Here is a 12,317-nt window from a genome sequence, read left to right as displayed (position 1 = left end):
TGGTGAGATTGATCATTCTTTCATGTTTATTAGACATTAGAATTTCCGTTTTGATGGCTTGTTGTATGTACTGATCGATTTTCTACTGTCTTATTGTAGAAGGGCTTTTATATTTTTATGAATTCTGTGTTGTAGATATTTTTCCTAGCATGTCATTTTTCTTTTAATTTGAACATCTTTTGCCTCACAGGAGCTTATATGTTTTTTTACTGTGGCAAAATACATCACATAAAATTGACCATTTTAACCATTTTTAAGTGTACAGTTCAGTGGCATTAAATATAGTCACATTGCTTTTCAACTATCACCAGCATCTATATCCAGAACTTTTTTTTATCACCTCAAACTAAAACTCTGTGCCCACTAAACAATAACAGCATATAAGAGGAATCATACAGTATTTGTCCTCTGTGTCTGGCTTGTTTCACTCTAGCATAATATCTTCAAGGTTCATCCATGTTCTTAGCATGTGTCAAAATTTCATTCCTTTTAAAGGCTGAATAATATTATATATACTACATTGTTTTTATCCATTCATTCATCTGTCAATGGGCATTTGGGTTGCTTCTGCTTTGTGAGTGTTGCAAATAGTGCTGCTATGAACATGTATGTACAAATATCTGTTCCTGCTTGTTAGTTCTTCTTTAATATAACCAGAAGTGGAATTGCTGGATCATACAGTAATTACTAAGTTTTGAAGAACTTAGGACAACCGAAGATGAACAGCAAGGAAAAAAGTTTTGAGGAATTGCCATATTGTTTTCCACAGTGACTGCTCTATTTTACATTTCCACCAGCAATGCACAAGGCTTCCAAATTCTACACATCTGTACCACGTACTTGTTATTATATTTTCTAGTGTTTTGTTTTCAACAACAGTCATCCTAATGAGTGTGAAGTGGTATCTCATTGTGGTTTGATTTGTATTTCCAAAATAATTAGTGATGTTGATCATTTTTTCCTGTTCTTATTGCGCATTTTTCTGTCTTCTTTGGAGAAATGTCTATGCAAGTCCTTTGCTCATTTTTTAATTGTTTTTTTTGTTGTTGTTGTTGAGTTGAAAGGGTTCTTTATGTATTCTGGATATTAATCACTTATGTGACATATGATTTGCAAATATTTTCTCCCATCCCATGAGTTGCCCTTTTACTCTGTTGATAGTGTCCTTTGCTGCACAAAAGTTTTTAATTTTGATAAAATCTGTTTTCCCATTCCCTACCGTCTCTTTCCCATTTCTTCTTTTTCTCCTTCCTTTGTTTTCAGATGTATTCTCGTAAACTAATGCTGTCATGTTACAATCCTTCACAGAAGGGTTCAATGGCTCTCCATTGCCTACAGGTCATCTAAACTTCCAGGACTGATATTTATAGGCTTCCGTGGTCAGATCCTTACTCTCCATCTTTTTTCTCTACTCCAGTATAGGAAACTACAGCTGAGTTGGGCTATTCGTTTCCTAAATTTGCTGTCCAACGTCCTGCCCCAGAGCCTTGTCTGCTCACTCTTACCAGCTTTAGCTTGCCTAGAGGGCAACTGGGATCCAGTTTTATGCACAGATCCATTTATGACTCACTTATCTGGCATTTATCCAATCCTCTAAGTTTTGATCCATTCATTGTTCTCTCTGTTTCTCTTGTCCTCGTATGTACTACTGAATTTATGGTATGTAAATACTATATATATATATATGTGTGTGTGTGTGTGTGTGTGTGTGTATAGATATATATATTAATATTAGCCTCTAGGGGAAAGAACAGGGCCATGGTGGATCAAATTCCAGTTTTATCAAAACTGGAATACCAGTTATCATACTGGTAAGTGGTATAGTAAATCAGTTTACCACTTACTGGTTTGGTAACCTTGTATAAATTTTTCAATCTCTTAAACTTTATCATCTATAAAATGGGATTAACACTTACATCATAATGTTATAAGATTTTATATGTGTGTGCGCACACACATGAATTATCTGGCTTAGTAGGCACTTAGTATATGTTAGTTACTATCTTGAAGGGTAGGGAATTAATCTGTGCAGTCTGTTTTTACTTTTAAAAAAAATTTGTGATGAACTTCAGGTATATACAGTGAGATTAATTAAAATCCTTGGTTTATATGCATACATATGATATATATTTATAAACAGATGAGAAGGTTATATGTACAAACAAAGAGGTCGGATCAGGAGATAAAACACATGAGCTTGAGTTGAAGCCAGGCTGGCTTGGAAAGGAGTATAGGTTTTGAGTGCTGAGGTAGGCCAAAGCTCCTATTCGAGTTGAGTGCCTGAGATGGTGCTAAAGGTTCTTGTTTCCTTTAAAGAAGACATAGTCAATCAATGTATATGCCTACTTGAATCTACCTGACTAATTCTCTTCCCTAAGCATTAGCCTATTATATTTGGTCTGGTTCTTCTTTGCCTGTGTCCTCTTTGCCCAGGATCTCTTAACTATTAGGGTTCTTAAGTAGTGAATGTTCTCTGGATGAATTGTGGTTCTTTTGTGACTCAAGAAGGACTGTCTCAAGTTCCCCTTTGTTTACGAGTTTCCCTTACTAGGGTGTCTAATAATCCTCTGGAATTAAATTCAAAGTTACACACAAAAGAGCTTCCAGACTGAGCCGTGATATTCCCTTCTCTGCTTCTGTGCTTTTAGTGGAATGGTCTTGATCCAGGCTGAGGGCCAGCCAGGCCACCTGTGAAGAATGAAAGGTGTATAGATGAACGGGTTGTTTTTTAAATGATCAGATACAATTTTTTATTAATCTCAGCCTGTCTTCATCAAAATATCTATATCCATGATTGCATAATAAATATACTGACTGGAAATTTTGCCATAAAACAAACATTCGTTAGTGTTAAAACCATATCACGTAGTATGTCACAGCACATAAAAATTCCTCAAAATAGCAAATCTCCTTTATAACAAAATGGATGGCGAGAGCATGGCAGCCTTCTAGATTCAAAGTATTCTTTCACATTTTTACTTTCTTTTGGGATTATCATTTCTAGTCATCAGAAGACCAGGTACCTGTTGGAATTGAGTTCTACTAGGTTTTTATTTGCATAATACTTTGCCAACATAATTGCATATTTTGTTTTAGGGAAGCTGTTTGAAAAGTGTATAGTTCTATGGTCACTTGTGACTAAAGAAACAGTTGATTTATGTTATTCCAGAAATAGATGAAATGCCCAGTGAGTATTATCTTGTTTTTAAAGATTTTTGCACATTCCAATTTGAAATTGCCTGATCTTTTAAGACAGTAAATAGATGCAGAATATTGTGATTAAAGAGAATCTTCTCAATCTAACTTTTTTATTGAAATATAATTTATATACCATATAATTTACCAATTTAAGGTATATAATTTAATGGTTTTTAGTATATTGACAGTGTACAACCATCACCATAATCAATTTTAGAATATTTTCATCATCTCCAAAAGAAACCCCATACCTGTTAGCATTTTTCCCCAGCCCTAGGCCACAGCTAACCTACTTTCTCTCTGTATAGATTTGCTTATTCTGGACATTTCATATAAATGGAATCATATAATGTCTAGCTTATTGTAACTGGTTTCTTTCACTTAGCATAATGTTTTCAAGATTCATCCACATTGTAGTATTTATCAGTTTAGTTGTTCCTCGGTATCTGAGGGGGATCGGTTCCAGAACCCTCCCCCACTGCCATCTCCCCCACCTGCCGCAGCTACCAAAATCTGTGGATGCTCAAGTGCCTTATATAAAATGGCATAGTACTTGCATATGACCGATGTACCTTCTCCCATATACTTTAAATCATCTCTAGATTACTTACAATATCTAGCATAATGTAAATGCTGTATAAATAGTTGTTACACTATATTATTTTTTATTTGTATTATTTTTATTGTTGTCATTTTTTATTACTTTTTTCCAAATATTTTCAATCTGCAGTTGGTTGAATCCAAGGATGTGGAACCTGTAGATATATAGGGCTGACTGTACTTCATTCCTTTTCATTTCTGAATAATATTCCACTGTAGGGGATATACCACCTTTGATTTATCCATTAGTCTGTTAATGGACATTTGGGTTGTTTCCACATTTTGGTTACTGTGAGTAATGCTGCTGTGAGCATTCTTTTGTGTGTGTGTGTGTGTGTGTGTGTGTGAAGATAGGTTTTCATTTCTTTTTGGTATATACCTAGGAGTGGAATTTCTAGGTCACATAGTAACTTTATTTTTAACCTTTTGAGGATCTCCCAGTTTTCCAAGCGGAATCTTCATTTTATAGTTCCACCAGCAAGGTATAAGTGTCCTTATATCTCTACATCCTGACCAACACTTGATAGCCATCCTAGTGGTATCTTACTCTGGTTTCGATTTGCATTTCCTAAGACAAGTGATGTTTTCCTAATGGCTGATGATGTTTAACATTTTTCGATGTTCTTATTGGCTATTTGAATACCTTCTTTAGAGAAATGTCTATTCAGGTCGTTTGCCCATTTTTAAATTGGGTTGTCTATTATTTCTTACTCAGTTGTAAGAGTTCTTTATAAATTCTGAATACAAGTTCTTTATAAGATATATAATTTGCAAATGTCTTCTCTCATTCTCTGTATTGTTGCATGTGTTATGAGTTGTCCTTTCACTTTCTTTATGTTATCTGTAGTTTTAGCCTCATATTTAGATCTGTGATTCATTTTGAGTTAATTTTTATATCTAGAGCAAGAAAAGGATCCAACTTCATTCTTTTGCATGTGGCTATCCAGTTGTAGCGATTCAAGGCATAGGAATACCTTTTGGATGGGGTTATATGCTATTTTAGCTTGTTAGACTGGTCACAGTGTATTATTATCCAAATATATGTAATATACTTGGTAACATACTGGCTAGGAAATATTTCCTGCCACCTTTGGGACATATGGGGGTTATTATGAATATTGAAAAAGTTTTTCTAAAATACTTAAGAAGTGTGTGGGTACTGTTAAATACTGGGCTGCAAAGATGAATAGAACATAGCCTTTGCTTTTCACAATCTAGTGGAGAAATAGACATATAAATAAATAATTAGAATAAGGTGTTACTCTTGTGATTTAAACAAGGTCCTAAAAAAGAATAACTTCTTGAAGATAAAGCAGATTTTCTATAGGAATTAACATTTAGGTTGAGTTTTGAAGAATGAGTTAAAAGTGTGCTAAAAGGATGAAGTAGAGGCTGGGCATGATGGCTCAGGCCTGTAGTCCCAGCCAAAAGGCTGAGGCAGGAGGATTGCTTGAGCCCAGGAGTTAGAGACCAGCCTGGGCAACATAGTGAGACCCCGTCTTTACAAAAAATTAAAAAATTAGCTGAGTGTGGTAGTGCATGACTGTAGTCCCAGCTATTCAGAAGGCTGAAGATCGCTTAAACCTAGGAGTTTGAGGCTGCAGTGAGTTAGATGATGCCACTGCACATCAGTCTAGCCGACAGAGCGAGACCCTGTCTCTAAAAAAAAGAATAAAGTAGAGAAGAGCACTAGGAATAGCCTATGCAGAAATGTGAAAGAGAAAGCACGCCTCTTGGAAATACAAGTTGTTAGGCATAATTATAACACAGAAGAGGAAAGGTAGCTGTGGGGGATAAAACCAGAAAGGGGTAGGGCCAGATCTTTGGCCTTTGTATTTCTACTAATGTGGGTACATGGCTGTCTTGGAGGTGCTTGTGTTGAAACATTTGTGTTCTATAACTTCTAATTATATTACAGTTTTGCATCTGTTTTAATGTCATTTTTTTGTTTTTCTATAATATATGTAATATATTGTTTAGGTATTACTGTAATACATAATTTGGAAATAAAAATATGCATATATAGAGGTATATACTCAAATTTTTACTGATAGAATACATGATTAAAAAGCTTGAAAGGCCATTATTATAGTTTATGGAAAGCCATTGAAGTATTTGAAGTGGAGGAGGAACAGTATTAGATTTGTATTTTAGGAAGATAACTGTGTGGAAGAAGGATGGAAAGCTATTAAAATAATTTAGGGCAGATATATTAAAGCTTCAGCTAAAGCAACAATCTTTATTTTGTTGAGGTCTTGGACCCGCCAGAGCTCTGGTGTAGAATATATCTTAGTTACCTAAAGTTTATTGAGTAGGTTGAAAGACAAGTGGAAAGGATTGTTGGTGCCAAATTGTGATGATATTTAGTTACCATTGTTACTCTTACATAAGTGCCGTGATCTTTTCTTTTGGTAAAGGCATCTTTTTCTCCCTAATCCTGATATTTTCCTCAGAAGTTATATTAATATTTTTTTCTAATTTTTAAACCTTTTAAGGGTTATTTTATTAATTTTTTTCTCTGTTGGGTTGTCATTTACACACAGTAAAATGTACAGAATTAAAATATACAATAATTTGTTTTGACAAATGTACATACCCATTACCACCATCCAAATCAAAATACAACATTTTCATTATCCCAGAAAGGTTTCTTGTTTCTCTCTCCAGTCAATCCCAGAGATAACTACAGTTTTGATTTCTTTCACTATATATTATAGTTTTGCCTGTTTTAGAGCTTTGTATAAATGGACTCTTACAAGTATATACTTTGTGTCTGAGATTTTTGCTTAACATAAAGTTTTAAAAATTTACTCATGTTGTGCATATTCTTGTTATTGTGTGACTGTGCTTATCCTTTCTCCTGTAGGTGGACATTTAAATTGTCTCCATTTTTAGACTGTTAATAAATCATTTGTGAACAATTTTGTGAAATTTTCCTTTGATTTCTTTGGGTGTATTCTTAGGAGTGGAATTGCTAGGTCTTAGGGTGGTTATGCATTTAATTTTATTGTTAATAGAAACTGGCTGGGTGCAGTGGCTCATGCCTGTAATTCCAGCATTTTGGGAGGCTGAGGTGGGAAGATAGCTTGAGGCCAGGAGTTTAAGACCAGCCTGGGCAACATAGTGAGACCCCATCTCTATATAAAATAAAAAAATATTAGCTAAACATGCTTGCTCGCACCTGTAGTCCCAGCTACGCGGCGCGGGAGGCTGAGGCGGTAGGATCAATTGATCCTGGGAGTTATAGTGAGCTATGATTGGGGCCACTGCACTCCAGCCGTGGCAACAGAGCAAGACACTATCTCTCAAAAAAAAATTTTTTTTTATCAGAAACTACCAAACTCTTTTCTGAAATGTTTGTATCATTTTATGCTCTTAGTGTATGAGATTGCAAGTTGCTCCACCTTCTCTGTGACACTTGTCATTGTCAGACTTCTATTTTTAGTCATTCTGTTGGATGTGAAGTGGTATCTCATTGTGGTTTTAATGTGCATTTCACTGATGACCAGTAATACTGAGTAGCCATCTAGTAATTCATCACAATTACTGTGTTTATTGGTCATTCATCGCTTCTTTTGCTGTCGAATCTTCAAGTCTTTTGCTCATTTAAAAAAATTGGATTGTTTAATTTTTTATTATCCTCATATATTCTAGTTGTGAGTACTTTTTCAGGTATGTATTTTGTTTTTTCCTCTAATCCATGGCTTCCTCTAATCATTTTCTTAGCTGTGTCTTTTGAGGAAGTTCATTTTCTCAATTTTTGATTTCACTATTAGTGCTTTTTGTGTCCTACCAATGGAATCTTTGCCTATCCCAAGATATTCCTAAGATCCCAAGATATTCTCCTATGTTTTCATCCATGTGAATATCTAATTATTCCAGGACTATTTGTTGAAAAGATCACGGTTACGCCCACTGAATTCCAGTGGCACCTCTGTTGTAAAGTCAAGTAATAAATGTGAATGTATTTCTGGACTCTCTGTTCCATTCATCTGTCTGTCTTTATGCCAGTACTATACTGTCTTAATTATTGTAGCAAAGTAAGTCTTAAAATCGGGTAACATACTTACTCATCAAAATTATTTTAGTTATTTTAGGTCATTTGGATTTTCATAGTAGTTTTAGAATCAGCTTGTCAATTTCTATAACATGCTTGCTGGGATTTTTGATTTGGATTGTGTTGAATTTATAGATCAAATTGGGGAGAGTTGACATCTTAACAATGTTGTGCCTTCCAATTCATGTACATGATATATCTCTATTACGTCTTTATTAGCTCTCTGCAATGTTTTAAAGTATTTTAGGTAGAATTCTTGCTCATTTTTGATTAAGTTTATTCCTAGATACTTGATTTTTTTTTATATAAGAGTGGTGCTTTTAAAAATTTCACTTTCCAAGTGTTTGTTGCTGATATGTAAAAATGTGGGTGCTTTTTTCATAGTGACCATGAATTTCCCAACTGTGTAAACTCATCAGTTAGTTCTAGTAGTTTGTAGATTCCTTTGGCTATTCTATGTACATAGTCAAGTAATCTGTGAATACGGATGGTTTTCTTTCTAATCTGTATGTTTATTTTTATTGTCTGGGGTCCTGAAAGGTTAGTTTTGATGGATTACTAGATTAATTTTGATGAAGTAGAGTTGTCATTTCTGGTTCTAATAGCAAATATATACCATACTAGAATTTGGTGTCAAATGACTCACTATATCATAATGTAATTGAACATGAGATATTAGAGTGTTGTTTTTCATTTGAGCTAAATTATCTTGAAAAGTCTTTGTTGACAGAACCTGGATGCCTTCTTTTTTATTAAATATAATCAAATCCTTGATATAAATTTTTTTTTTTTTTTTTGAGACAGAGTCTCACTCTGTTGCCCAGGCTAGAGTGAGTGCCGTGGCGTCAGCCTAGCTCACAGCAACCTCAAACTCCTGAACTCAAGCGATCCTCCTGTCTCAGCCTTCCGAGTAGCTGGGACTACAGGCATGCGCCACCATGCCCGGCTAATTTTTTCTATATATATTTTTAGCTGTCCATATAATTTCTTTCTATTTTTAGTAGAGATGGGGTCTCGCTCTTGCTCAGGCTGGTCTCGAACTCCTGAGCTCAAACGATCCGCCCACCTCGGCCTCCCAGAGTGCTAGGATTACAGGCGTGAGCCACCGCGCCCAGCCTTTGATATAAATTGATATGGTTTACAGTAATACCCAGAATCTAGGATTAGGGTAAGACAGTTTCTCTATATAATTTAAAAAGAATATATTTTAGTTTTGCTACAAATGAGAAAAAGAGGCTTATCTTTCATTTTCTGGACTTCCTCCTCTTCCATGGTTTTAGCCTTAACTGCTTTGTAGTGGGCATTCCTCCTAGCAAACCAAGCTCTTATGTGTATTATCATATTACTTATTGCAGCTTGGAGACTTTTGGTGTAGGCCATGGATACCTTGATTTAACACGGATTAACCTCTCATTAAAGAAATCCTACGTATAAAAATCATGATTTTTTTGTTCATATCATACATGGCATTTCATCTCCTAATAAAAAGATTGGTATTTGTCTTTTTATTATTTTATTTTTTTAAGATAGGGTCTTACTCTGTCACTCAGGCTAGAATGCAATGGTGCTATCATAGCTCACTGCAGCCCCGAACTCTTGGGCTCAAGCAATCCTTCCACCTCAGCCTCCCAAGTAGCTAGGACTATAGGTGCTCTGGCTAATTTTTTACTTTTGTAGGTCTCACCATGTTGCCTAGGCGTCTAACTCTTGGCCTCAAGTGATCCTCCCAAAGGTGTGCCTCAGCCTCCCAAAGTGCTGGGATTATGAGCCACTGTGCTGGGCCAAAGATTGATATTTGAAGTATTTTTTGTAATACGCACTTAGGATACTTAAAATATGATTTAACTTAATTCAGAATTGTAAATACCTTGTCAGGAATATATATAAAACCTTCAGGGGTTTATATTAGGTATAGCTATGAAAACATTTTTAAATACTCAGCAACCTGCAGAATCATTGCTTAAGCATTTTTCATCTAGTTTGGGACTCTCTCTGGCAAGCTGCTTGGTTGGCAATTCTTGCATTGTGGTGGTGCTATGCTATAATGACTGTTTACCTCTCCAGTGGAAAGAATAGCTATGGGAAATTAGAAGCTCTGTGGGAAAAATATTTTTTTATAGTGAAAATATTTTTTTATGGTTGTGTTGTATAAGTAAATGACTCTTTGAAACTTTTAATTAAAATGTGTTTTCCATTCAAGAAGTTGCTGTTCAAAGGAAAAGACTTGAATGCCAAAGCTTGATAAAGAAGCTTGCAGATATGTATTAAGCAAATAAGTGCTATAGGTGCCAGTCACTTAAATTGATTCTACAAACTGCTTCTTTATGAAGGAATTTCTGGTGTCAGATAATGCTATGAGCTGTAATATATAGTGATGTTACCAGATTTGAGATTTTTATAATAGAATTTTTTTTTTTTTTTTTTGAGACGGAATCTTGCTCTGTTGCCCAGGCTAGAGTGCTGTGGCATCAGCGTAGCTCACAGCAACATCAAATTCCTGGGCTCAAGCCATCCTTCTGCCTCAGCATCCCGAGTAGCTGGAACTACAGGCGCGTGCCACCACAACCAGCTAATTTTTTTCTATTTTTAGTTGCCCAGTTTCTTTCTATTTTTAGTAGAGACAGGGGTCTCGCTCTTGCTGAGGCTGGTCTCGAACTCCTGACCCGAAGCTATCCTCCAGCCCTCGCCTCCCAGAGTGCTAGGATTGCAGGTGTGAGCCACCACCACCAGCCTAATAGAATTTTATTGTCATGTATTTTTTTCTGACTTCTAAAGTCAGAACAATTAAATTTGCAAAAATTTAAATTTAATCATTTTCAGTTAAAAATAACTGGTAGAGGTTCTGTTATTGGTAGAGAGGTTTTATTTGCATGTGAAGAGACATGGGATTTACTGTGTATTCATGATTTTATATAGAGACTTATCTCACAAAAGTTATAATTTTTGTAAATCATTTGATAGTTAATATTCTAAGAGAATTTTCTTTTTAAAGAAACACTGATAAATCATTTATAAAATAATTTCCTCTCTGTTTTATTCACTTATATGTTTTTCTTTGTTCTTTCTTTATATAGAGGCTAGCTAGAGGATCAAACTTTTAGATCAATGGGCAGAAAAGGGGAAAAAATCCTTGTGGTTAATAAATGTAGTATTAACTATTGATTACTTTAATGTGTATGTTTTTCCATTTTATTGTTATATACAGGGTATATTTACTTCTGGCACATGGGAAGAAAAATCAGATGAAATTTCCTTTGCTGACTTCAAGTTCTCAGTCACTCATCATTATCTTGTACAAGAGTTCACTGATAAAGAAGGAAAAGATGAATTATTAGAAGGTAAGTTTTTCCTACATATTTTTAACTCCTGAGTGGTTATAATTTTGAATTATGAATTTAGTTCTCTTAATTCAGTAGTATACTCCAGAAGTGTTTTACATATGCAAAGTTGCTTCACATCTGAAGTAGAGTGTGAGGTAGTTCTGCATCTGAAGTAGAAGGATTACAGCTCTATTCATTTTAAAATTAATTAAATTGGCACATTTAATTCAGTATTCAATTATAGCTAATACATGTGTTAGGTACTCTGCCAAGCCCTTTTGAACCCAAACTTAAATCAATCTTACATTCCAGTGGGGGAGATAAGATAGATAAGTAACAGTAGTAATAGGAGTTAGAAAGTGATAAAGGGCATCCCAAAGTACGGATAAAGTTCTAGAGTTCAGAGGAGAAAAGATCAGTTTTAATCAGGAGTGATCAAAAAAGATGTTATGAAGAATTAAATAAGTAATCTTGGCCCTCAAGCATTTACAAATAAAGGAAATTTGTCTATTGATTCAACAGTGTAGTATTATTATAGGTATACTACAGATTTTGGAGTTAGACCAAGTAGATTAAAATTCTGGTTTTTCTAGTTACTTGACCTTTATAAATTTGAGTTATCTCATTTGTAAAATGAAGTAATATTACTACCTAGAGGGTTAATGTGAAGATTTAATGAGATATTGTATGTAAGCAACTATCTCGGTACCTGACCTATGCTAGGTACTCAGTAAATGGTGTTTATAATTGTTAATAGGTCAAATCATCCAGAATCTTCTGTCCTGAGATATGCATGTAATAGTAAGCATGGCATTGAAAAAAACATGAATTTCAGAGCTAGCTATCAGTCAAATACCTTTCTTTATTCACTCAGCAAATAAATAGGCCAAATGTCTGTTAAAGTTTTTCAGATACAAACCGATTATCATTTATAAACAGAGACCTGAAATATCTATGCATTTTTTTGTGTAGGAATAGAATTATATTATCTTTCTATTATATATATAGGAAATTTCTTATTACATATAAAACAATTTGGTAACATCTGCATTCAGATTCAGAAACTAGGGCAGATAACAACAACTATATATACACATGTGTAAGACAATTATACAGCAAAATAAAATAATTAAGCCAGAATA

At 34.6% G+C, this 12,317-nt stretch overlaps 1 protein-coding gene across 3 annotated transcripts in view; it reads left to right on the top strand.

Moving 5' to 3' along the window:
* The window catches only part of RAB3GAP1 (RAB3 GTPase activating protein catalytic subunit 1), a 98,123-nt gene that overhangs the window by 17,164 nt on the left and 68,642 nt on the right, over positions 1–12,317 (top strand). For all 3 annotated transcript variants that reach the window (XM_069473240.1, XM_069473235.1, XM_069473249.1), the window contains exon 4: positions 11,061–11,193. In XM_069473240.1, coding sequence (XP_069329341.1) covers positions 11,061–11,193 — 133 coding nt within the window. The remainder of the gene's footprint in view (positions 1–11,060; positions 11,194–12,317) is intronic.

The sequence above is a fragment of the Eulemur rufifrons genome, chromosome 1 (genome assembly GCF_041146395.1).
Source record: "Eulemur rufifrons isolate Redbay chromosome 1, OSU_ERuf_1, whole genome shotgun sequence".
In the NCBI taxonomy this organism is placed as follows: domain Eukaryota; kingdom Metazoa; phylum Chordata; class Mammalia; order Primates; family Lemuridae; genus Eulemur; species Eulemur rufifrons.
Note: the sequence above shows the minus strand (reverse complement) of the source record. Positions and strands in the feature narration are given on the sequence as shown.